Source organism: Microtus ochrogaster, chromosome 7 (genome assembly GCF_000317375.1).
Source record: "Microtus ochrogaster isolate Prairie Vole_2 chromosome 7, MicOch1.0, whole genome shotgun sequence".
NCBI classification, from domain to species: Eukaryota; Metazoa; Chordata; class Mammalia; order Rodentia; family Cricetidae; genus Microtus; species Microtus ochrogaster.
The window spans coordinates 57,289,141-57,314,140 of NC_022014.1; the positions used below are offsets into that span (position 1 = coordinate 57,289,141).

Sequence of the window (25,000 nt, forward strand, 5' to 3'; positions counted from 1 at the left end):
GGCGGTGGCGGGGAGGAGGCGGAAATCCTCAATAAATAAATAAATTTAAAAAAAAAACCCATTGCCATTGATCTTGAGTTCTCAGTAGTCCTCATCGTCCGCTATGTTCAGCGAGTCCGGTTTTATCCCAGGCTTTTTCAGACCCAGGCCAGCTGGCCTTGGTGAGCAGGAATTCTAAGTGAATTATTTGATTTTGTATCCATGTACACAGCAATGGATGAATATGCTTGTTGCTGACTCCCAGTGCTCAAAGGCTAGAATGGTACGATAAGCGCTGGTGGGACTCAGCTACAAGCAGGACACTGAGGAGTGACTGATGTCTTCCTGTGTGTACTTTCCAGGGTGGCTTTCCCATGCCACTGTATTTTAACCTTTGGAGAATCAGATGTAACCACTAGTCCCCCTCTCAAGCATGCACAGGGGACAAAACCGGGAAGGCGCCAGCCAGCCAAGGGAGGTCTCCATGAACTACTGCTCCGTCTCTCCCCTTCTTTAAGACCTGCGCTCTGTTTCTCCATCCCATAAAGAGCTGTCTTCTCTCTCAAATCCAGCTTTCGGGGTGGTAGTGAGGCATTTAATGTCTCAGTCCCGGGGGGCACAGTTCTCTCCTCCAGTCTCTGTAGGACTGGTTATCTAAGATATAGGCATTGCCTCCCACAGGTTGGAAGACATCAGAAGGTCAAGGATGGGAGGCACAAATACACAACTGTTGCTGACTTGCTAAGCCCCTAGGGGGAGCTGAAACAGTGCACACAAAAGAAAACTCTTCCCACCAGATCATCATCCAATTCCTTCCTTGTTATTAGCCCAGCTTCTCCTGAGGAAATGATAGGTCCTCAAGTCACTTGGTGAGCTGACCTCAATCCTCATCCCAGCACGAGCACAAGACCCATGCCTGGATCTTCTGGCATTCCCTTATCCTCCGGCCCTGCAACAACGACAGGCCATTCAAAACTACCAGTGACTCTCTCTCAGACCCAATATTTATCAAACCGATTAGGAACACGGCTTGGGAGGACAATGATATCGAGACCAACCTGGGAGTCATAGCAAGACCCTGTCTGAAAAACAGAGAACACAGTTATACACCAACCCCAAATCAGACAAACAAGAGTCCCTAGTAAAAGATCCATCTGTTGGGAAAGAAAGGTGGTCTTTCTATGGAGGCTGGAAACCTGGAGGTAGGTAAGCATAATAGACCTGCTGGATATCCATCTTGCTCTTTTGATGAGGAAAGCCTGCTTGAGGAAATTTAAGCTGCACCATCCGAACCCTGGATCTAGCTGAGCCTGACGCCAAAAGTCCCCCTGCTGGGGGAGGGGTGGGTTAGCCTGCTGAATTCCGTTTTCTTCCATTCCTTTTGTTTCTACTCAATTTCTGACGCTATTGCCGGGAGCTATGCTGCTCAGTGGGAATGGGCAGAGCCTCAGGCTGGGCAACCTCCTCGCTGGCTCCATGGAGATGCTTCACAGACCGGAGAGTTGGTCTAGAAAGCAATGAAGCCACTACGTTTAGTCACCACCAAAATGGCCAGTTAGTTCTTCCCAAGAAGGCTGGTACATCATGTAGAAAGAATACCATGAACTCAAAGCCGAAACATCCAGGGTTCAATCAAATACTGTATGTATCACCTGGGAGAGTCATGGAACATCCTGGGTCAAACTTTTCTCCCCTTTAACAGATAAGATAGCAAGGTAGGAACTCACTCCATCCTTCCTTCCTTCCTTCCTTCCTTCCTTCCTTCCTTCCTTCCTTCCTTCCTTCCTTCCTTCCTTCCTTTTTGGTTTTATGAGACAGGGTTTCTCTGTGTAGCTTTGGAGCCTGTCCTGGAACTCCCTTTGTAGACCAGGTTGGCCTTTAAGTCCATCCACCTCTGCCTCCTGAGTGCTGTAATTGAAGACGTGCACAACCACCATTCTGGCTTTTTATTTTCTTAAGTTATCACATTTTGTGTATTTGTTTATGCAGGTGTGTGGGGTTGCATGCTATGCCACATGCCACACGTATACGGAGGTCAGAGAATAACTTGCTGGAGTCACTTCTCTCTTCCGCATGAATCCCTGGGATTGAACTCAGGTTGTTAAGCTTGTTAGCAAGTGCCCTTACCCAGTAAGCCATCTCCTCAGCTCTGCTGGAAGTTTTTAAAACTGGATAAGCCGGTCAGTGCACAACTCTTTTTAGTACAATACACAATCTTCCTATGCTTTTCCACAAATGCAGTAGAAACCCTGGCTTTATGATGCTATCATTGGAATGGCGAAACCCAGCTGCTTACGAGTCCATGCAGCCACAGAACATCAGAATCCCCAGAGCCCGAGGTGCTGAAAAGCACCAGCTATTGAAACAGGAGGTGCTACTTCCGGATTTTAAGACTGATTTCATAATTAAGTTCATTTTCATTCACAAGGACATCTGTGGGGCTGGTGAGATGGCTCAGCAGGTAGAGGCCATTGCCACTCAGGGATCTGAATTCAGTCCCCAGAACCCACCTTAGTATGGAAGGAGTGAAGAGACCCCACAAAGTTGTCCTCGGATGTGTGCACAGTAACATGTGTGCATCCCTACACAGTCCCTGCACACACATCATATGTGCATAATAACAAGAAGTCAGGTGGGAGTCCTGGCTCATTAGTAGAACATAAAAGTGCCTACCACGGACAAGGCCCTGGATTCAATCCCCAGGACCCCACCCTGACCCGCAAAAGTTTAAAAAGCCTGAACTACGGATCAGTTCAGGGTCAGTCGGCCTGGATAACATGGGGAAACCTTGTCTAAAAACAAACAAGCAACATATCTAGAGAAACAACTGGAGATGCACAGGGCCCTGGGTTCAATCCCCGTTATAACAACACTAAAGATGACCACAAATAACGTGTTCTTTGTGAAGTGAGAAATGTCCATAGTCTTCTTTCTCCTGTTGCTGAGCCAAATCAAACAAATCTACTGCTCCTTCAAACCAAGCTGATTCCAGACCATCAGAAAGCATGGACTATCGAATCCAAGCCAGGTAAATAGAAAAATTACCAGGCTCTGACCTAGTAATTTAAACAGACCTGGTTTCAAATGTAGTTCAACTCTGTCTAGCATAGTGTCCTGGGCCAGTCATTTCCTCTCCAAAACATAAAAGGATGCTCACACCTACCTTTATAATCTATGTGAAGATTAAGCAGGAGGCGTGTCCACAGGGCCCTCAACCACCCATGGGAGTTACAAATACGACCTTCCCCAGCTCTGGCCCTGACTTACCTTCTCTTGGCCTCTTCGTACCGCAGGCGCAATCTGACCTTCTCCGCCAACTGGTTGTTGCTGCTGGTGCCGAACTAGAGGAACAAGATAAGAACAGAGACGGGGATTACGTGGTTACCGCAGCGAGGCCACTGCGGAGCGAGGTTTCCATAGCTCATGCGAGACTTGACAGCCTCGTGGGCAGAGCCAAGAATAGTTCCAGTCACTGGGCTGGCTGTGTGGACTGTGGAGGAAGACAGCTAAACAAAAACACTTTTCTTCCTTCGGGCCATAAGAATGGTCTCAAACTTAGGTACTTTGGGAAAAGAAACAAAACCCCCCTCCTCCCATACCATCTTACAGGAAAAAAATAAATCAGGGCCAAAGCGGATAAGAAGCGCAGACTGTAGCTGAGAGGAGTAGGGACAGATAACACATAAGAACCAACCTGGGCACAGCCGAAAACTCAGAGAGGCTACAATGAGATCAGAAGCCAGGCAGAGTCAGAAAAAAAGACCCAGAAAGCAGAAAGCACACCTAGTCTGGCTCTCGGGGGGAGGGGGGGCTGTGGCTGGATGAATGGCTGGAACAGGGAAGGGGGAATAGCCTGTTTCTACACTTGCCTATCGAAAACTAAACTTCAGGCTCACGGAACCACACTTGGGCAGAGTGTCCCCTCATTAGAGAGGAAAGAGTTACAGAACTCAGTCGGGGACAGCATTTCACCAGCGGAGGCCAGGGGGTGGTCACCCAGTGTTCTGTGCTCCCGGAGAGGATAGCAAAGGCTCTCTGAAGACCACACTCACTGTGGGTTGGTCCTACTTGGCCACTTTCATGACTGGCAGCATTTTCACTACCCACGGCTGGGACCAGGCTGAACCTTGGCACCAAGGGTCAGCAGCTGTCTGAGAGCTGTAAGCATTGTGTGGGGGATAAAGAGACAAATACACTCTGCTTTCCAGAGGGAAAGAGATCCAGAATGGAGCTACAAAACAGTATGAAAGAAACGGGAGGAAGGCGCTTCACCCGTTAAAAACACATTGCATGCAGGGCCTACAGGCATACGCTCTTGGCCAGGCAGTACTTAGGATGGTGGAAGCCAACACCAGGCTTTTTTCATATCATCATGCCACTTTTGGGGTTCACTGAGCTCCACCAGGCTGAGTTAACAGCCACAGAGAAGCTCCTCTGATGATGAAGGATAAGCAGTTACCCTGCTAGGGCGGTCACCTAGATCCCACCCTGGGCTACTCACACTCCCAGAGATGTCCGTCTGTGAGCTCACGTCCAGGAACTGCTTTGGCATCGGGAAGCTGGAACTTTCCAGGGAGCTGCTGCTGGACCACAGGTCAGAGTGAGACCCTCTGTCTGTGCGGAAGCCATCCTTCAGCATGGCAAGGCTCTGCAGTATAGGGAGGGGTGGGGGGAGCAGTGAGTATTGTGGCTCCTTGGCAGTGGCCTCAGACTCCAGAGAAGGACATTGAAGCCCCTGCTACTGGAGATTCGGGTGGTTGTAAGCCACCACATGAATGCTGAGAATTGAACCCAGGACCCCTGGAGAAGAGTCAGTGCTCTTAACAGCTGAGCCATCTCTCCAGGCCCCTAAGGTGGAACTCTTGCTGTTTCTTTATCACTGCATGATCTGAGATAGCTGGTTACCTCCCTAGGCATCTACCTACTTTTCTGTGAAGTGGGAAAATTCCAGTCCTTACTGTGTTAGCTACTTTTGTGTCAACCTGACACAAGCTAGAACCATCTGACAGGAGGGAGCCTCAGTAAAGACACTGCCTCCAGAAGGCAAGCCTATAGGTTCTTTCTTAATTGGTGATTGATGGGGGAGGGCCCAGCCAGGGTCCACCCACTGAGGGTCGTGCCACTCTTGCTGGTGGTCCTGGGTTCTATAAGAAAGCAGGCTGAGGATGGCATGAGGAGCAAGCCAGTAAGCACTACTCCTCCATGGCCTCTGCATCAGCTCCTGCCTCCAGGTTCCTGCCCCGTTTGAGTTCCTGTCTGACTTCCTTCAGTGGAGGACTAGAGGTAGAAATACAAGCAGAATAAACCCTTTCCTCCCCAATTTGCTTTTGGTAATGTAGTTTCATCATATCGATTGTAACCCTAGGACAATTATTTTACGGGCGTGTCAATTAAAGGTGTAATCAAATAAAAGACAATGCAATGTGATGCCAACACTCACCAGCACTGCAAATTTACTGCATCAAACAGGTTCTCTGAGAAATCTTTCAATGGTCTTCACTGTACCAATGAGAAGCTGGGAGTGACAGCTCAGGTCTCTTAGCCACTAATCACAAGCAGGACTACCCTTTGCTATCCACGCACGCCCTTGTGCTCACTGGACCACAGCTGTCTTGTTAATCAATGTTTCCTCCCGAAGCTAGCAGTGGTAATTCTCAGTCTTGGCCTCCTGAAGTGTCAGTGAAGCAAGGGGAAGGTGTCTTCAGGGTTAGGTGGTTCTGGGCAGGGATTACATTCAGTAGTGAAGCAATGGGCTTGTGAATCACGTATTCTAGGGTCTGATTGATGGCTCTGCCACTTACTGCCTGAGCCAGACTGTCCTTATCTGTAGAATGGAGATAAGCTGAGCCACGTATGCAGAGCCCTTAGCCCCATTACTATGTTGTGGAATCAATCTCCGTGGTTCAGTTCCCAGCACAGAGAACACAGGAGAGTGATTCAAAGACATTGTGATGTTCAGGGTTAAATGGCTCCATCATTTAGTCCATTAAAAAACAAGCTAAAGGGGGCTGGAGAGATGGCTCAGGGGTTAAGAGCACTGGCTGCCTTCCAGAGGTCCTGAGTTCAATTCCCAGCAACCACATGGTGGCTTACAACCACCTACGATGAGATCTGGTGCCCTCTTCTATTGTGCAGGCAGAACACTTAATGGATAATAAATAAGTCTTTAAAAAAACCAATCAAACAAACAGAAAAACAAACAAACCAAGATGTGTAGTAAGAGCTAGTGGTAGGGACCTGGCTATGGTGGTGCCACCAGGCAAAGCTTCCATTCTAGCTTTGCCACTGGCAGAGACCATATGGCCTTTGGCAAGGAACTCAGTGCTTCTGAGCCTCCATTCTCCCCTTTATAAAAGGGGAGGGGAGTAGACAATCTCAAGAAGCCTGCTAGAGGGTAAATCTACCTCATTCTAAATGCCTGTGATTCTTTCTTTTTAATTTTGGTCTATTGGCATTACATAATAAATTATGTTAGGGAATGGGACCAAAGTCTAAATGCAAAACTGATGTTTCGTGCACACAGCAAAAAGGTATCTTGATATTTTTGATGCACCTATATTGTTTCTGTGTCTGTGCCTGCCACACAAAGTCAGGTATAGAATTTTCCATGGAAGTATCATGTGAATGCTCAAAAAAATATATTTGGACTAGGGAAGCTCATCCTGTCATGAGAACTGAGAGGTCTGTGTGGTGTGTGAAAGTAGCCAGTGTGAAGTCCTTATACACACACAGGGTACCGGGGACTCGCATCCCTGGGGCCCTCATCACCTTGATCAGGTCCTGCTTCTCTTTTTCTCCGCAGGTGATGGCTCTCTTGATTGCTTTGGTTTCCCTCAACACAGCCTGGGCCTCATCCAGTTTGTAGCCACCCTGAGCATCGGACATTTTCTTGTCAATCCTAGGGGTCAGGAAACAAGAGCCATCAGACGTGACAGGAGGGGGAAAGCACGGGCGCTCTCAAGTGTCCTGTCTCCATCCTGCACAGCCGTGCCCAGGCCCTGCTGGGGGTGAGGGTGGGGACAGAAGGACCATGTCAAGCTGCAGAATGTGTGTGACTGCAGAATGGAGAAGCACTGGGCTCTTCTAAGTATGAACTCTTAGTGAAAATCTTCCATGATTCCCTCCTAAGTCCGCCAGGCTGGGGAGGGGTTTCCCTGCAACATGTCTCTAAGAGCTGAGCAACTTCGCTTGTGCTGTGACCATCCCTAACTTAGATTCTAACTGTGGTATCCTGGGAACAGAGCTGAACATGAATGGTATTAGAATCTGGCATAGGCTGCAAGAGTCGGGGGCGAGGAGATGGTGTGTCTCCTGTCCTATGTCACAGGCTGCTTAGCAGTGTCCCCGACACTGATCCACAAATTGTTAATAATACCCCAGTCTTGAGTTGTGACCGCTTCCTGCCAGGTGTGATGGCCCGCGCCTTCAAATCCCAGCATTGGGAGGCAGAGGCAGGCAGATCTCTGTGTGTTCCAGGTTGCTAAGGCTACACAGTCTCAAAAAAAAAAAAAGTTTCAGCCGGGCGATGGTGGCGCACGCCTTTAATCCCAGCACTCGGGAGGCAGAGGCAGGGGGATCTCTGTGAGTTCGAGACCAGCCTGGTCTACAGAGCTAGTTCCAGGACAGGCTCCAAAGCCACAGAGAAACCTTGTCTCGAAAAAAACCAAAAAAAAAAAAAAAAAAAAAAAAGTTTCTATATATTGTACAAATAGACGGTACCAAATCAGCCTTGGTGGAGAATCACTGTGTCTAACTTTGTGGGGTTCTCCTTTTCATCTCTCTGTGGGTTCTGGGGGTTGAACTCAGGTTCATACCTGGCAAGCACTTTTACCCGGTGAGCCATCTCACCGCCTGAGAACCCTGTCGGCAATAAACACGTGCAGAATTACAGGACCCAATGAGGGCAAGGTGAGCACAAAGGACAAAAGACTCTCAGCTGTCACAATGATCTGCTGCGCAGCCTCAGACATAGCTCATAACCACACACACACCTCGGTGTTCTAACTAAGCTACTGCTCAGCCTCGGACATGGCCCACAGAAAACACACATCCTTGGTGTTCTAACCAAACTACTCCATAACCTCGGACATGGCTCACAAAGCACACACATCCTCGATGTTCTAACAACGCTGCTGCGCAGCCTCGGACACGGCTACCAACCACACACATCCTCAGTGTTCTAACGAAGCCTAGATTGTGGTATTTGCCTGGCCCTGTTCAGAGTTGTTCTCGCCGTCAACTGGGATAAAGAACTTAAACCCTATGGCGAACTAGGAAGTAGTGTATAAATGTAAGGGATTAAACACCGCTAGCCTGGAGATTATTGGCTTATCCAGGCCCTATGTATAGGTCTGTTTTGATGAAAGGAAAGGTTGAAGGAAAAAAGCGAAATGTCTCCCTGCTCGTTTCAGAAGTGCTGACATCACATCAGGGCTGTACCCACGGGTGGCAAGCCCTCCGCCACTGAGCTATGACTTAAGGAACCAGAGACGGCTGAGGGGTGGGGACCCTTGGAGGACTAGGCTGTGGAGGAGGTTCTGAGAGCCAATACACTTAGGACTCCATGCTTTTATCAAAGACTGGCCCGAGGCATCCATGGAGGGTGGAAAAAGGGAACTTGAACAGTCAAGGGAAACCCATTATTCCAGGACAGAAGCCCTCACAGGCATTCCTCTTTGGCTTCCTGCTACAGCCCAAACTGTGCCATGCTAAATCACTTGGAAAGGAGCAAAGGGGAAATAGGAGCAGGTTCCCACCCTGCCCTGGCTCCGGAGGAGGGGAAAGGACAGGAGGGAGGGGTCCCCACGCTGCTGACCCCTGCAGTTACTTCAGCTTCCGTGGAGACAAAACAAAGCCCCAATTGTGTTTCCACTAAAAATAGCCCGTCTATCCTTTTGAGGACTTAGGCCTGGGCAAGCCTGCCAGGTTGGCTATTATCTCTCTCAGAGTTAGTCTGAAAACATCTGCATCGCTTCATAGTTCTATAGGTGATATTTCAGAGAAACACCCCCAGAGTTCGGGTAGGATGGGAGCCGTCCCCCCCCCCCGCCAAACTATAGGGGGATAGTGCGTGCAGGGGAGAGCTGTCACAGGTCTCAACAGGTCTGAAGGCTGGGCAGCACTCTCCTCTGCCAACAGGGCAAGAATGGTTTTACATCCCCAGAAGGGTGGACAGAGCTGTTTGTGTGCTGGGCTGCAAAGAGCTTTTACTTGATTTCTCCAGGCCCTTACCGACCTGGGCTCTAGAACTGGGCTGCAGAGAGCAGCTCTGAGCAGAACACTTGGAATAGAGCTGGATGGAGCCAGAGGGGTCGGGGAGAACAAAGGGTCACCATTATATACCCAATAAAAGAATCTCTTGGGGCAGGGGGTAAAAGGAAAGAAACGTATGTGTCGGGCAGTAGAGAGATGTGTTTTAGGATTCCCAAATTATCCTTTCCAGCACGCCTTTCGGGACTCAGAAGCCAGGCATAGCCTCTGACAGTAGCTGGTTCATCCCGTCTGTCCAGACAACTCTGGCACAGGGGCTCTGTGGAGTGCAGAAAGAGCTCCTGCCATGCCCTTCCCCTGCCAAAGCAACAGCCTAACTCTCAACTGCCTCCGGCTCACAAGGGGTCAAGCCAAAGCCCCACACTCTGGATTTGACTTTTCTTTTTCCTTGCCCTTGAGGTTTTCTTTAGTCTTCATCTACCTTCCTCTTTCCTTTTCTTTCTAATTTAAACAAAACAGAACAGAACAGAAACTCTTGTTGCTGACTATGGATCAAGCTCATGGGTGCTTAGACATAGCTGCTCAACAACTCTTGGCTGGTATCATGGAGGCAAACACATAAGCTCTTGGGAAGCAGAACTTCATGTCGGTCTCTAACAGTGATCCTGACATGTCATCAAAGTCCCTCTGGAAACTCCCTAAATTGCTCCTGAAGAATGAGGAAGCTCCTGGGAAGGCTCTGCAATCATGGGAGGCTGCAGGAATGCCTGAGTTGTCTCCCACTACACAAAAGCAATTCCAAGGGAGCTTGAAGGGGCCGTATACTTTTTGGGTCTGGGGAGAGGGTTATCTGGGCGGTGTCTAGAGAGGACTAAGATGTGAACTTCAAAATTCTGTAAGTCTCCAAGCATCTCAATAATAATAATTGATAGTAACCCCACAGTTCTAGACTGGAAGTGTAGTGGAACAGACTGTGTGCTTACCATTGGTGGGGTTCGATTCTTGTGTACCACCCCCAAAACAAGCAAGCAAGCAAGCAAACAAACAAACAAACAGAAAAGCAAGGAACAAGACAAAGGCTAGATGTCTCTCACTGGCCAGAACGCATGTCCAGCATGTGGAAGGCCCTTGGGTTTCCATCCCTAATCCTGAAACAACAAATAAGTAAATAACAGAAATGAACAGTGTTCGGTCCCAGGTAGTCCATCCATTTCTCTAGAAATGAGCTCAAGTTGGACCATAGGAGGATTTCTGATAGGTAAAACCAGCCTTCCTCGGGCACTTGTGAAACCAGTTCTCATCTGCCAAAAGGAATCATTTCCCTTCCCTGTGGCAGCAGGGACACAGGTTACCCCCTGGGGTCCACCAGCATATGGAAGCTCACATCACAGCTGGCCTCCAGGCTCCCTCAGTATCACAAGTACCTGTCCCATATCAGGCTCTTTCCTTCCCTAGCGACCCAGGCCCCCTACCATCCACATGATTTGTCCGCCCACTTTGTCTCTCTCTAGTTATCCTCTCTCACTATTTCTTGCACCCTGTCTGTCTGTCTGTCTGTCTATTCTATATTTCTGACTATCTGTCCTCTTGCTCTCTTACCATCTCTTGCTATCCTGCCATCTCAACTCTCCTCCCCCTGTGTCCGGCTTCCCCAGCCCTCGCCGTGTCCACACTTTTCTTTCTCGCTGCTCTCAGCTCTTCCAGGTGCTTCCGGAATGCTCTCTCTCTTGTTCATAAGAGAAACCTTCCCCTAAGAATGGAGAGGTCATGTCGGCAGTTTCTTTCCTTTGCCCCCTTGCATACAAATACGAAGCCCCAAAAGTTCTTGGGTTCCAGTCCTAGTTCTGATCCTTGCTGGTTGGGTAGCCTTGGACTTTTTTCCCCCTGTGTTTTCATTAGCAACATGGGGCACAACGAAAACTCTTCTTAATGAGGTAAAGAGCATGGCATGAGGCAGTTGATATAACAGGGCTCTCTAGCAAGCAGCAAGCTCAGGTTAGATGGAGAGTCTCTCTTCCCATAACTAACTAATGGTCCGCTCCCATCCCCCTCATTGAGCGCCTAATCTGCACCAGGCTCTGTTACATCCTAGACAGGGATTTTTCTAGCTCAGTCTTGACAACCATGGACTTTTCATACAAAGACAACAAAACTTAGAAGGGTTAGGTTATTTTTCCAGGGTCCCAGGTCCGCTGCCTCGTGAAGTTACATTCCTAAACCTCCCTGTGTGTTAGGACGGGTATCTTTCTCCACCCTGGTCTACTTCTAACTGAGGACTGTGAGAGCCAGAGCTGCAAAGGAATCTCATCTGGGCCAGCTAGCAACCTGGGAGGAGAGGGGGAGGGAGGGCAGGGTTGTCTTAGGGTTTCATTGTCAGTTTGCCAAAGGACAAGGATTTTCAATGCTGTTACAGGGTGACAATGTGGTAAAACAGGTTTGTGGAGGTCCTGAAAATAATGGGAAGTGTTTTAAGTCTAGCTCTTGAGGTGGGGAATAAGCCTTAAACCATGTTTCAAAGCTTCTGGAGCCACATACAGAGAATGGGGCTTTTCACAGGTCAAATTAGGAACGTCTGCACTCACACGAGTGCTCTGAATTGTCTCTGATATTCACTAAAAATTACCAAGGAGCATAAAGCACAGCCCTTGGCAGAAATGAAGTTAGAATCTGGTTTGAAAGATATGATTGACATATATACATATGTAACTTATGTAAATTACACATATAAGACATATAAAAAAGCTATAAAAGCCAAAATTTTAAATTAAAAAAGAAAAACATTCCACACAATCTTATATCTATATTAATATATAATAATATCTATATTAATATATATCTAATATATCTAATATATATCTATAATCTATATATATATAATATATATATATAATATATCTATATTAATATATATCTATAATCTAAATCCCCCCACCCCGGGACTAGGGACTGTATTTAAGGCAGTGGTCCTCACACTTCCTTGTGCTGCGACCCTTTAATACAGTTCTTCATGGTGTGGTGACCCCCAACCATAAAATTATTTTTCTTGCCACTTCATAACTGCACATTTGCTACTGTTATGAATGGTAATATAAATACATCTGATATGTAGATGGTCTTTGGGGGGCCCCAAAGGGGTGGAGACCCACAGCATGAGAACTGCCAACTTAGGCCTTGTAGTTGCTAGGAGGTACTCTCCATTGAGTTACACCCTCAGGCGGGTTATATTTTCTTTTGTTGTTGCTTGATTTTGAGACAGGTCTTGCTATGTAGCCCAGCCTGGCTTTGAACTCTTCACCTTCCTGTCTCAGTCTAGCAAGTGTTGGGATTATAGTGAGTGCCACCATCTGCAGCTCACACTTGCTGAGATCATGTGTTGTGCTGGTTCCTGGAGGCTCCCTTAGGTGGTGATGGCTTGTGGGATAAAGGCTGATAGAGAAGAACCAACTTCTGGGTACGGTGACACACGCCTTTAATCCCAGCACCGGGGAGGCAGAGGTAGGTGGGTCTCTGTGAGTTCCAGGCCAGCCTGGTCTACATAATGAGTTCCAGGACAGTCAGAGGTATATAATAGAGAAACTTTCAATGAAGAAAAAGAAGAGGAGAAGGAGGAGGAGCAACAACCATCACCAACTGGCCCTCAACTAGGGGTTACATACGTAACTGTGTTACATACATAACGCTTTGAACTATAGTGACAACAGGACTTGCTGATATATCCCAGGATTTGGTTCTCAGCGAATGATGAAGATAGACTTGAGGCTTACAGGTGTGTGGGGGGGGAGGGGGTGGCGGATTATGAAATGGTATGGGGTGGGGTTGGGGGTGGGAAGAGAAAGCAAATGACTATCAGAACAGCTGTCCATACACGCACAGCCTCCTCAAGGCTGAAAGTCTCTGGAAGCTAGGAATCCTGGTAACCTGCCTGGTGTTTCTGTGAGGGTTGCTAGGTTACCTGTGCAGTGCTCACCATGGGAGCCACCAGATAGGCTGAACACAACTTAGTAAACAAGGAGCCGTAGCAACCCATCTAATTCCAGTGCTTGAGAGTCTCAGGCAGGAGGATGGCTATGAGTCTGAGGCCAACATGAGCAAGAATGAGAACCTATTTCAAAAAACAAAGCAAACAACCCCTCCCCAAGCATGACAAAAAGCCTGTTACATGTGTGTAACAATAGGCTGATATTTACTGAGCATTTAGTCTGTAACTCGGTTTCCTCAACTATATAATGGGGTTATAGCTAAAGACAAAACAAAACAGACCATTCATTTGGGATTGCCACAAGGACCAGATGGACACCCTCATGCAGGAACACTTGAAGGCATTTCCCAGCACACGGCAAAAGCTCTCCAAATCTTCATGGCCATAGTCAATATGACAGCCGTAAACACAGTGTAACACAGTGCATAGGAAAAAAAGAAGCTGTATCCCTTACTTAGCTGTAAGCCCACTTCTGCACAGCAAAATGACATCTATCTGTTTATTGAGGAAGCTCTTTGTGCCACCCACAGGGAACTCCGCACGTAGTCCGGTGCATGATTCTCTAGGAATGTGCTCAGTGCTGGAAGAAACTGTTAGCTCCGCAGTGGGGTAGCAGAGAAGTGGCAGCTTACTTTAGGGGCCATAGGGCTAAAGGGTTTGCTTGGTCTGTGACTGACAGTCTAGCTGTCAATTAGCAGAGCCGAGGTGTGCACAAAAATGCTTGACACTTGCTTCTAGGACTGCAGAATAAGACTCTGCTGACCTTAACAGGCTTACAAGTTCAGAGGGCAACAACAGCTCCATGGTTTGAAATGACTCTGTTTATCTCCACCCCTGAGTGATGGCATCTTCAGTGAGTGACAGGGGGAAAGAAGTTAAGTAGAATTCTGAGAGGCATCTTGAGAAGGGAGGAAAGGGACTATTGGAGAGAGGGGCAGAGAGGGCAGAGGGGACCCAGGGTGGAGGCTGCCCCTTGCCCTCCGCTGCGGGATACTTACTTCTTCAGGGTCTGAAAGCCACGCTCTTTGAACTGTAGTTCATGCTGCAGGTGGACCATCTCTCTCTTCAACTTGTTGACCTGAATGGCAGAGGACCACACAGAAGATGGGGTCAGAGGCGGATGTGGAGGTGTAGGCTGGGAAGGGGAGCCCAGAAGCTCCTGATGATGATACTGCTGTTGCCTAAAAGGCCACCCACATCCCTTGGGCACCATACGTTATAGCACCCTCCCTTCACCAGTGTGGGTCTGGGAGTCAGCCTCCCAGGCAGTGTCCCTGTCGGTCCTGCCAGGCAGTCTCTACGCTGGGGAAACAGGAAGAAATCAGACACTGACTGGGATAGTCAGGCCTCCCCATATCTTTGTTATGGGGTACCTCTTGCAGGACCCCGTCTCACCTCTTCTTGCCTGTTGTGATGAGTGGGGGCGATAGCAATTACCTGGGCCACACACAGCTTAAAGCTGGGGATGGTCTGAGAGCAATTTGCACGGAGGTGGTGGCGAGATACCACCAAAAGCTAGATCCTCCTTAGGCCTGCAGAGTTCTGCAGCCTTCCAGTGAGAGCTTCTGATTAAGTTCTAAGAGACTTCATGCACTAAACCCTGATATACAGTTCTTTCCAAAAATGCCTGACATCTAAAAACACGGGGCTCGCCTTCCAGTATGGGCGTGGTGTTCTAGAACTAAACTTTAGCCACTCAGACAAGGTACACCAGACTATTAGCCCCCAGCATTTTATCCTCAGGCCACTTCCCCTATTTATGTTTTCGTATGTGGAAATCATTCAGATCTAAATGAAACCAGTGTTCAAAAGACCCAGTGTACTGCGAACAAGCCACTTAACCACTCTGCCTTAGTTTCCAACAGTAAAATGGGGGTAACAACACTACCCTCCTAAAGTCATCAAGAATGAAGAGGATGTAAAGCAGGGGACAGCTAGGAGGAGGAAGAGGACACCAAACTCTAGTGAGGACTCTGGTTTCCTCAGGCCAGGTTCTTGGTCTCTGCTTACTCATCTTTAAAGTGCAGAAGATGGCAGGAACTACTCTCAAGGGCTGAAGCAATGGCACAAGATGAAGTATCCAATACTACACCAGGTACAAGGTGAACGCCTCTGAATAGCAACTGTGGTACCACTGTTAATACAACAACAACAGCTACTATTATCTTGGGGCCTTGCTAGCCCCGGCTGTCATGGCCTGGAGGATTGGCCAGTGAGGGGCAGAGAGGATGCTGTGAAGATCCTTACCCGGGATTTTGCAGTGGCAATTTCGGCTTTCAGGATCTCAGGGTCATACTTGGAGCTGGATGACGACCCAGAGACCACTGCAGGGAAGAAAGAAGAGAATCTCAGTCGAGGAAACACAGCAAAAGTGGCTTATCTAGTCATCTAAATGAACCCAGAAGGAAAAGAACTAAAAACATGAACAACCTACAAGTCCAACAAAGGGGGATTCGTTAAATAAATATGGTACGCAGAAAAAAAAGATGCTGTTGTTAAGGAAAATGAAGATGCTGTTGCTAGGTCTCCAACTCCAAAGGGTGGTGCATGTGTGCAGAAACGACATTCTCGGCTCCGCTCATATTGGACTGAGGATGCTAGTGGCTGCTTACAGCTTTTCCTCAGGAACCTGTGAAATGGTAAGGCCCTTCCTTTGGCATCTGGCTCCTTCTCTACACATACCTATGGCGTATACCAAGCCAACACTAGCCTCCAGACTCCTCCTTCCTATCCTCATGTACTCATTCTGTATCTCTTATTTATTTATTTATTTATTTATTTATTTATTTATTTATTTATTTATTTATTAAAGATTTCTGTATTTATTAAAGATTTCCCCACCACCGCCTCCTATTTCCCTCCCCCTCCCCCAACCAAGTCCCTCTCCCTCATCAGCCCAAAGAGCAATCAGGGTTCCCTGCCCTGTGGGAAGTCCAAGGACCACCCACCTCCATCCAGGTCTAGTAAGGTGAACATCCAAACTGCCTAGGCTCCCACAAAGCCAGCACATGCAGTAGGATCAAAAACCCATTGCCATTGTTCTTGAGTTCTCAGTAGTCCTCATTGTCCGCTATGTTCAGCGAGTCTGGTTTTATCCCAGGCTTTTTCAGACCCAGGCCAGCTGGCCTTGGTGAGTTCCTGATAGAACATCCCCATTGTCTCAGTGTGTGCCCTCGCTAGCCTCCTGGTCCTTCTCACTTCCTGCGCTAGCTTCCAGGCGGTTCCAGATTGCAGCTTACGTCCCATTCTCTTTATAACAGCAAGGCTTTCCCCTTGCTGTTCTCTCTCTTGCTATTCTCGCTTCTCTCCTAGAGAACCCTGGCCATGTCCAATCTAGTTCTTTTTTCCCCCCTGGACTCTTTCAGATGCTTCTGGATGATCTCTCTCTCTTATCTACAATAAAAAACCTTCCTCCCAACGCACGGAGCGTCCACCTTGCTGGTTTCTTTACCGCACCCTCGCTTACAGATATAACTTTGCACGATTTAAAACCACGATGTAGAAAACCACAGAGGGAAATGAGAAAATGTCTGACACCTACGGTTTCATGATACCCAGCTGAGAAAATGTATAGAAAAGCTAAATGAGGGAAATGTAGTTTGTAAACTGATACACACACATGCCTCTACAAAGACTGCACACTGCGGGCATAGGTCGGCTGCTTGCCTGGCCTGGGTGAGACCCTCGGTTAACACGGCTATCTAGAGGGGTGGATGATAAATGAGACTAATTTCCACCTTTGCATGTTTTGGTCTTTTTTCATATTTTCTAACATGAACATCTACTTTCCTAATAAGGATGGTAAAAAGTTCATTTTTTATACTAATGTACATTTGAGAAGAAAATAAAGTACCCATAGCTATGCCACCCTACAACAATTATCTTTGTCCTAAGTCATCTCCTACTGCGTAGCTATAGTACTTTCACGTTAAAATTTCATTGCCTTTTAATAGCATTTATGCCGTTGTAGCTTATGGAAACGAACGCAATACAGTGTGAAATATTTCAAGGAAGAAAACGAGACAAAGGGAAACCAGCACTAGCCACAGGCTCCCTAGCTGAACCAGAGTCACCACTGAGCTGGCTCTGAGCATCCAGGCTGGGGAGGCGAAAAGGGAAATGTGTCTAGATATAAGACTCAATCATGTCCTAAATCAACACTCTCTCCCATCGCTGAACAGGCTTTCGTGCTAAGGAAGGTATTTCTCCAGTGTCCTGAACACTGCGGTGAGAACCAAAGCTGCAATCAGGCTTCCCCGGAAGACGTCAATGGTATCGCTGCTAATTTTCAGCATCTGACCGTGACATAGGGAGAAGCTGCTGTTTGGGCTTAGTTAAAATAGTTTAGCGGGTTTTGAATTATGCACAAAGAAGGTTCAAGTTTGGGGAATAAGAAAAACTACTCCATATAACGGCAGATGAGGCACCCGTGGGGAGCAGAGTACTTCAGCAAAGCTCATGGTGATGACCAGGGTGACGAGGTCCGTGCTTTACCAGAAGAGACAAGCAGGGTCAGAGTGGGCACAAGAGGGCTTTGCAGCCTTTGTCTGGAGCACGGGATAAGGACTCAGGTGCCCAGGGTGTTTCACTGACAGTGTGAGGTTGTCAACTCCTGCTTTCTAATTCTTTTAGTCATCAGTGTGGTGAGCGTCTCTGGGATAAACCTGGCTGGATACAGAGCTGGAACATGTCTTAAGCGTATTCTCCAAAGAGGCACTTTCGGGCATTTTAAAGTGGTTCACACAGTCTGTTACCCATGGTGGGTGGTAAGAACATGATGAGAAGCCTAGAGAAGTTGTCAGTGTGGGAAATAAAATAGAGATGTATGCGGAAAGGTCACCATCTCCTGCCACTCCCCGCCCCCCTGCCACAGATCATGAACCAGTGATGCTGGGGACAGCACTTCCCTATGGGGGAGACACTAAGGAGAGTGCTAATGGCCTTCAGACCTGTCAGGAGTGATTTCTAACCCAGGCTGGGTAAAGATGATTCTGGGGTAAGTCCTTGTGAGATACATTAGCACTCCTTGGGCATGCTCAGAAATTCTGGAAGCAAAGGAAGCCAGAAAAAGAACATATTCCTACCAATGGGGCTGTCAGAGACTTGAATTCCTACTCATTGGAGAATTCTTGTGAAATGCACGATTTATACACAAAGCTGCTGAAACAGAATACAGCCGGATGCATATTTTTTAGGGAAACTTTTTACTGAAGTTTTTTTATTTTTTTTAAAGTTTATTTTTATTTTATTTGCATCAGTGTTTTGCCTGCCCGATGTGTTCATGAGGGTATCAGATCTTAGAGTTACAGACAGCTGTGAGCTGCCATGTGAGTGCTGGGAACTGAGCCCAGGTCCTCTGGAAGAGCAGTTAGTGCTCTTAATCACTGAGCCATCTCTCCAGCCCCTAAAGTTTCTTTTTCTTTTTAAAAGAAACTTCTAGGTGAACTCCAAGGGAGCAGGAGCACATCCAGACCAGGGACATTTGCGGAGGCAGGACTGAGCCAGTGACCTACGCCAGAACTGCCTCGAGACAGTGACTCCGTGTGAATGGCAGCAAAGAATTAGGAAACAACCTTCCTCAGGACCCAGCAATACCACTTGGGCATATATCCAAAGGATGCTCAATCGTGCCACAAGGACATGTGCTCAACTAGGTTCATAGCAGCATTGTTTGTCATAGCCAGAAGCTGGAAACAACCTAAATGGCCCTCGACCAAAGAATGGACAAGGATGACGTGGTACATTTACACGATGGAGTACTACACAGCAGAAAAAAATAACAACATTTTGAAATTTGCAGACAAATGGATGGAGCTAGAAAACACCATATATTGAGTGAGGTAACCCAGACCCAGAAAGACAATTATCATATGTACTCACTCATAAGTGGTTTTTAAACATAAAGCAAAGAAAACCAGCCTACAAATCACAATCCCAGAGAACCTAGACAACAATGAGGACCCTAAGAGAGAGTTACATAGACCTAATCTACATGGGACATAAAAAAAAAAAAAGGACAAGATCTCCTGAGTAAATTAGAAGCATGGGGACCTTGGGAGAGGGTTGAAGGGGAGGGGAGAGGTAGGGAGGGAAGCAGAGAAAAATGTAGAGCTCAATAAAAAATCAACTTAAAAAACAGGAAGTAAAAAAAAAAGAAAAGAAACTTCTATAAACCAGGTATGGTAAAAACCTATATAATCTCAGCACTCAGGAGGCTAAGGCAAGAGAACTTCGAGAGTTCAGGGCCATCCTGAGCTATATTCTGCATTCTCCGAACCCTTTGCTCGGAGTACAGGTACTATACTTTCTGCCAGTAAGCAGTTCTGCTTCCTTGGGACCTGGGAGGGGGTGCACACAGTCAGCACCCGCTTCAGGCTACTCCAGCCTTCCTCACTTTGTTCCATTCTCCCTCACTTCAGGTCTTTCTGCGCCACCCCCATTATGTTGCTAGAACTTCACTTCTCGTGGCTTCCTGGGAAAGGAGACGGGAAGGAAGCAAAACTTTTGAAATCCCACATGTCTCGGAATATCTTTGTTCTATGCTATACTTAAAGATAGCTTCACAGTGATGGAGTTTTAGGCCGGAACTGACTTTTCAGAGAAAGGAAAAGGCATTGCACGGTCTAGTTCTGTGCGACCGGTGACAAGTCTGGAGTACGCAGAGTCCTGACCATTTCCACGTGACCTGGTCTTGTTCTCTGAATGCCTACAGGATGCTGCCCTGGTCCCAGGGTTTGAAACTTCCCAATGGTCGATACATGTATGTTGACTTTTATTCGCCGTGTTGAGCACTTGGTGAAGCTTTCCAGTGTAAACCCCTCCCCCCTCCGATTCTGGGAGATTTTTCATGGAGCCTTCTTCCTCTGTTTCCTCAGTTTCCTAGCTCTGTTTTGATCTGGAAGAGGCTGTCTGCACCATTGCTCTGTTTTCCCCTCTCGTTGCCAATCTCACTGTATCTTGGCTCTGCTTCCTAGAAGGTTTCCTTGGTTATATCTTCCAATCTTCCAATATAACTGTTATTTCACATGTTTTGATTTCTGAAACATCACGTGGTGGCTTGGAAGTCTCCTTGGTTTGGCATCTAGCTCACTAGGCTTGTCTCGTGGCTGTGTAGCCTCTGCCGAGATTTTCTTCTCATGAATACTTTCTACCCCCAAGCCTCTCCATGTCGGGGCAGTCTCTATTACAGGATACCTGGAGTCTCAGCGGCTGCGTGTGCAAAGGATAGAAGCCAACCCACTTGCTTGTGACCTGCGTGGTCGGTGATTTTGTTGGCTGTCTCACTCAGGAGCCCTCGATGTCTGTCTTTTAATTTTTTTTTTTCTCTTTACTTCTCACTTCTGCCCAGGTCTCCCAGAGACCCAGCCTGGTGGATGATGACCTGCCACCAAATGAAACATGAGGGCTGAATTCTCCAAAGCCTGTGCCCATGTTCAATTAATAATTATGCTTTAGCAGGGCATGTCCTGGCTTTGAACTCGCCTGGTATCTCTAATCTTCCGGTCCTGAGACTCCAGCACAGATCTTTAGTCTTTTGCCAGGTTAGAGGTGGGTAATCACTTGGCTGGACCAATATGGGATGTGGCCTGTTCTGCCTGGGATAATCCTTTGAGATACTCTTCTCTTCCTTTTCAGAGAGAGCTGCTGCTATGCCAAAGCTATAAGCAACCTAAGTGTAGAGCTACCAGCTTCCCCGTTTTCTGTCCATTTTTTTCTTTTCTGAGGCTTTCCAAGTAGGTGTCCATTTGCTTTGTAATCTCCAGCTCTTATTGTGGCAGTTACAAAACGAAACGAAACCAAACCAAACCATAACAAAACCTACCATGACGGAGAAACCTGGGGAAGAAAACACTTGCTTCCCCTCACAACTTAGAAGGCATCCAGCAAAGTCAGTACTGGAGCGCAAGGGCTGATGCAGAGGCCACGGAGGAAGGATCCTTACTGCTTTGCTCCTCAGGGCTTGCTCAGCCTGCTTTCTTGCAGAACCTGGGACCACCAGCCCAGGGTGGCACTAACCACTCATTAGGGAATCGCCCTACAGGCTTGCCTGCAGCCCGATCTTAAGGAGGCATTTTCTCAAGTGAGGCTCCTTTCCCTCAGCTGACTCTAGCTCATGTCAGGTTGACATAAAACTACCAGGCACACTCAGCCTGTTAAGCACAGCAGCAGGTACTTTTACATGCGGAGGCCTCTCAGCCCACCTGCTGGTATTCTTTTTTAAACCACAAGGTGCCAATGATTTTATTTTTCAGTTGGGACATCAAGGTCTAGAGAGGGGATGGAGCATAGCAAGGCTCCAAAGGACCCAGATCTTCCGAGTCTTCACCTGTTTCAAGCGGGGAGGAACCGGATGTAGGCCAGGAACTTTGACATGTGACTTGTCAACTTGGAGTAATGAAGGGAATAAAGGTTTTGAGATCAGAGCCAGTGCCTGGGTATCAAGGCACCTGCTATTTTTTCAGGGCTGTGATTCGGGAGGAGGCCTCTTGCCATCCTGGGGACTTGGATTCCTTGCCTGTAGAACAGTAACAACATTGTCTTATAGGAGGGTGTGGGTAAGTGGGTAACTTCTATAGAGGGGCTAACTTACTGCTCTCTAGGCATACAGTAGGTGCACATTAAATGTTGGTTTCTTTCTCCTTCCCATGGGATGAGAGACTATACTAGAGAGTTGACGTTAAAGTCTACCCCAGGGTACAGCCCCACCTGTGACTGGCACTCACAACAGTCAAGACCAAATGATGAAATCCTCACAAGCCCCAGCAGGCCATCTGAGCTAGAGGACAGGCATGTGGTCTCGCCACTCTGTCACCCAAGAAAAGTGGACTTGGAAAGCATACTTGGCTCCTCCCACCGAAAAGAAGATCAAGAGGAGGCCTTGGCCACACCCCCCTTTAACTGGGATTCTGAATCTCAAATCTAGTTGCCTGAATGACCCCATGGAGGTGGCCTGAGGCTGGTGCAGCTCGTGGGGATTGGTGAAAGCTACATTAAGGGCTGAAGAGCTGCGCCGCGTATTTCCCGTCCTTTGCCGAGTATTTACAGACAGAGCATCCCTATTTGAAATGAGTGGCACTGGCTCAGTTTCAGGTTTTCGGGATTTTTGAATTTTGAAATGCTTGCATATACATAATGAGGTATCTTGGGGATAGGGCTCAAGGCAAAAAATAGGAAATTTATTCATGTTTGATATGAACTCAAAGTAACTTCATTTATTTACTTATTTTGAGTTAGAGTCTCACTATGTAACCCAGGCTGACCTGAAGTTCACTATGTGGTCCAGGCTGGCCTTAAAACCACAGAGATGCACCTGCCTCTGCCTATGTGCTAGGACTGAAGGCATGGGCCATCACACCGTGCTTGAAAGTAACGCAGACAGTATTTTAACTACCTGCGTGCATGCCAGCATCTCTCACCTACGGCATCGCAATGCCACTTAAACAATTCTAGATTTTGGGCTGGAGAGATGGCTCGGAGGTTAAGAGCATTGTCTGCTCTTCCAAAGGTCCTAAGTTCAATTCCCGGCAACCACATGGTGGCTCACAACCATCTGTAATGAGGTCTGGTGCCCTCTTCTGGTCTGCAGACATACACACAGACAGTATATTGTATACATAATAAATAAATATAAATTTTAAAGATCCATGGCCTCTTTTTCTTTAAAAAAAAAACAATTCTAGATTTTGAAACATTTTAGATTTCATGGTTTTGTAGATTAGGGAAGCTCATCTTATATTCTTGGTGCCAGGGATCTGTTAAAATTCTTACAAAATACCAATAAATACTAATAATTTTACTGATAGATGAACAATGTGATATGTATCATTCCATGCCCTCATTGACCAGTTTAAATCTCATAAAGACCCACAAGAGGCAGATTTAATGCTATTATTAGATCAATTTGGTACACATACAAAAAAATAAGACCAAGAAGTTACAACATTACATAGCTGGCAGACCACATATCATGCATTTGAAGCCAGCACCGACTCTGAAAACATTATACGGGCTCATGCCTTTAATCCTAGCAGAAACAGCTATATCTCTGTGAGACAGAGAACAGCCTGGTCTACACAGTGAGTTCCAGGCTAGCCAAGGCTACATAGTGAGAACATGTCTTTAAACACATATAAAACACATCTCATATAATAGGCTAGATATCCCTTGGGCTGGAGAGATGTCTCTCAACAGTGGTTAAGAGAACTGGCTGTTCTCTTAGAGGACCCAAGTTCATTCCCAGCATCCACATGGCAGCTCGCAACTGTCTGTATCTTTAAGATCTGACACCCTCACACAGACATACATGTATACCAATGCACATAAAAATAAAAATCAATAAATTATTTTAAAAAAATAAGCTAGGGGCTGGAGAGATGGCTCAGAGGTTAAGAGCACTGGATGCTCTCCCAAAGGTCCTGAGTTCAATTCCCAGAACCCACATGGTGGCTCACAACAAACTATAATGAGATCTCTTGCCATCTTCTGGCCTGCAGGCAGAACACTGTATACATAATGAATAAATAAATCTTTAAAAGAAATAAGCTAGCTAGCCCACAAATGTCTGTAATTCCAGCTCTGAGGTATCTTAAGCCCTCTTCTGGCCTCTGCACACACATGCATACACTTTCATGGACACATACAGACAAATTAATTGGCTTTTAAAAAAAATGCTAGCTACCTGGGCAGATAAAATGGCCTGGAAGATAAAGACACTTGCTGTCAAGTCTGTTGAGCTGTTCTTTGGCCCTCAGGGTGCACCACGGCACATGGGTATCCATACTTCACATGTACATAAATAAGTGAATCTTCTCAAACTAGCTTGGGACTTCAAGTGAAGTCTCATTTTAACTATGGAGTTCTATGTCAACGAGGATGTTTACTTACCCATTAACATGTTTCTAATGAAATTGTGCTAGATGCTTTCCCTAGACAGTGGCTTTTGATTGGAGCCAATTTTGTCTTCTATGGCACCCTGAAATGTCTGGAAACGTTTCTGTTTGCTACAGCTTGCAGGGAAGGGACACTGATGGTAGCAGCTGAACGGAGACCAGAAGGATGCGGAACATCCTTCCATATGCAGGCATCCTCAGTGCTTCTCTGAATGTCAATGACCCTGCGACTAAAGGTCTTGATGTGGATTATCAGGAAAATGCACTGTTAACTTCTTCACAGTGAGATGTAAGAATCTGAGTCAGATCTCCCGTGGTCAGTGTTGTGGCGACAGGCATGCACCCAGGCCTTCTGAGAACAGCTTCCCATGGCTGCCATCACCACAGTTTTTCTCATGAGACCTTTTAGTCTTACTGCATTTGACTCTTTTTCCCATATGACCTTTAATTTTATCACGCTTCTATCCACAAATTCAAGAATGAGGCAACAGATCCTGATACGTCCTTTACCTGTGTCACCCAGGGTTTTGTGGTATTGGGGATGGAACCCAGGACTCACACGTTAGACAAGCACTCTTTCAATGAGTTCTATGTATCCCTACTCTTCCTTTAAAAATTAGTTCTGGAGGCCGGGCAGTGGTGGCGCACGCCTTTAATCCCAGCACTTGGGAGGCAGAGGCAGGCGGATCTCTGTGAGTTCGAGACCAGCCTGGTCTACAAGAGCTAGTTCCAGGACAGGCTCCAAAACCACAGAGAAACCCTGTCTCGAAAAACCAAAGGAAAAAAAAAATTAGTTCTGGGGCTGGAGCTATGGCTCAGTGGATATGAGCACTGGCTTCTCTACCAGAGGTTCTGAGTTCAATTCCCAGCACCCACATGGTGGCTCACAACCTTCTAGAATAGGATCTGAGGCCCTCTTCTGGCCTGCAGGTGTACATGCAGA

General features: G+C 47.1%; 1 protein-coding gene across 1 annotated transcript in view; it reads right to left on the bottom strand.

Moving 5' to 3' along the window:
- Positions 1-25,000, bottom strand: part of Wwc1 (WW and C2 domain containing 1) — a 161,629-nt gene that overhangs the window by 47,726 nt on the left and 88,903 nt on the right. Inside the window, exons 4-8 of the mRNA XM_005350397.3 lie at positions 15,416-15,492; positions 14,167-14,246; positions 6,748-6,877; positions 4,481-4,627; positions 3,247-3,320 (exon numbers count right to left, since the gene is read on the bottom strand). Of these exons, the coding sequence (XP_005350454.1) occupies positions 3,247-3,320; positions 4,481-4,627; positions 6,748-6,877; positions 14,167-14,246; positions 15,416-15,492 (508 nt within the window). The remainder of the gene's footprint in view (positions 1-3,246; positions 3,321-4,480; positions 4,628-6,747; positions 6,878-14,166; positions 14,247-15,415; positions 15,493-25,000) is intronic.